The sequence below is a fragment of the Rhinopithecus bieti genome, unplaced genomic scaffold (assembly GCF_001698545.2).
Source record: "Rhinopithecus bieti isolate Rb0 unplaced genomic scaffold, ASM169854v2 scaffold_62131, whole genome shotgun sequence".
Lineage (NCBI taxonomy): Eukaryota > Metazoa > Chordata > Mammalia > Primates > Cercopithecidae > Rhinopithecus > Rhinopithecus bieti.
The window spans coordinates 1-1,081 of NW_016823383.1; the positions used below are offsets into that span (position 1 = coordinate 1).

General features: G+C 69.8%; 1 protein-coding gene across 1 annotated transcript; it reads left to right on the forward strand.

Annotated features, from left to right (window-relative positions):
• Nucleotides 1-6: 6 nt before the first annotated feature.
• On the forward strand, nucleotides 7-463 carry LOC108521518 (growth hormone-regulated TBC protein 1-like; the record flags this gene model as incomplete). Its single annotated transcript, XM_017861389.1, has 2 exons — nucleotides 7-125; nucleotides 235-463. Coding segments are annotated over exons 1-2 (261 nt in total), but the record flags the coding sequence as incomplete, so codon positions are not given.
• Nucleotides 464-1,081: the final 618 nt, after the last annotated feature.

Consider the following 1,081-nt stretch of genomic DNA (forward strand, 5'->3'; position numbering starts at 1 on the left):
CCCGTGGTCCCGCCGGAAGGACTTGAGCGCCCAGGAGCCGGGAGGCGAACCTGGGACCCGCTGGCCTCGCTCGGTGCGCGCCTCCCTCCCCGCATGGAGCCCGCCGAGCGCTCGCGGGTCCCCAGGTGGGTGGCGCGGGGTGCGGGCGTCCCCGGAGGCTGCGGTCCCCAGGCGGGCCCCCGACCCCCCAGAGGAAACTTCGGGGACGCCGGCCTCCTTCTCTCCGTGTTGCAGGATCGACCCGTACGGATTCGAGCGGCCTGAGGACTTCGACGACGCCGCCTACGAGAAGTTTTTCTCCAGCTACCTGGTCACGCTCACCCGGAGGGCGATCAAGTGGTCCCGGCTGCTGCAGGGCGGGAGCGTCCCCAGGAGCCGGACAGGTGGGTCCCGGGGGCGCAGGTGGGTCCCGAGGGCGCAGGTGGGTCCCGGGGGCGCAAGTGGGTCCCGGGGGCGCAGGTGGGTCGGGCTGGGACGGGCGGGGCAAAGTCCGGCCTCCGGGAGCGGAGGGAGGGGAGGAACCTTCCCGGGCAGGTCGGGACGAGGCTGCGGCTCGGAGCTAGGGCAGCCGCAGGGACCTGTTTTCCGGCTTTGAGATGGGCCGGCTGGTCGGACGCGAAGGAGACCCGTCCCTCCCAGAAGGGAGGCACATCGGGATGGACCAAAACTCGATCCATGCCGGGTGCGGTGGCTCACGCCTGTAATCCCAGCACTTTAGGAAGCCGAGGTGGGCGGATCACCTGAGGTCAGGAGTTTGAGTCCGGCCTGACCAACATGGTGAAACCCCGCCTCTACTAAAATTGCAAAATTAGCCGCGCGTGGTGGCGCACGCCTGTAATCCCAGCTACTCCGGAGGCTGAGGCAGGAGAAGCACTTGAACCCGGGAGGCGGAGGTTGCAGTGAGCGGAGACTGCGCCATTGCACTCCAGCCTGGGCGACAGAGCAAGACTCCATCCTTGGGACGGGACCCACAGGGTCCTGCTCCACCTGCCGCTCCCCCGCGACCCCAGGCCTCCTCCTGCTGCGGTGAGCACTGGCCTGGCCGCCCGCCACCCGCCTCGGGGTTAGCTGCAGGGCCCCC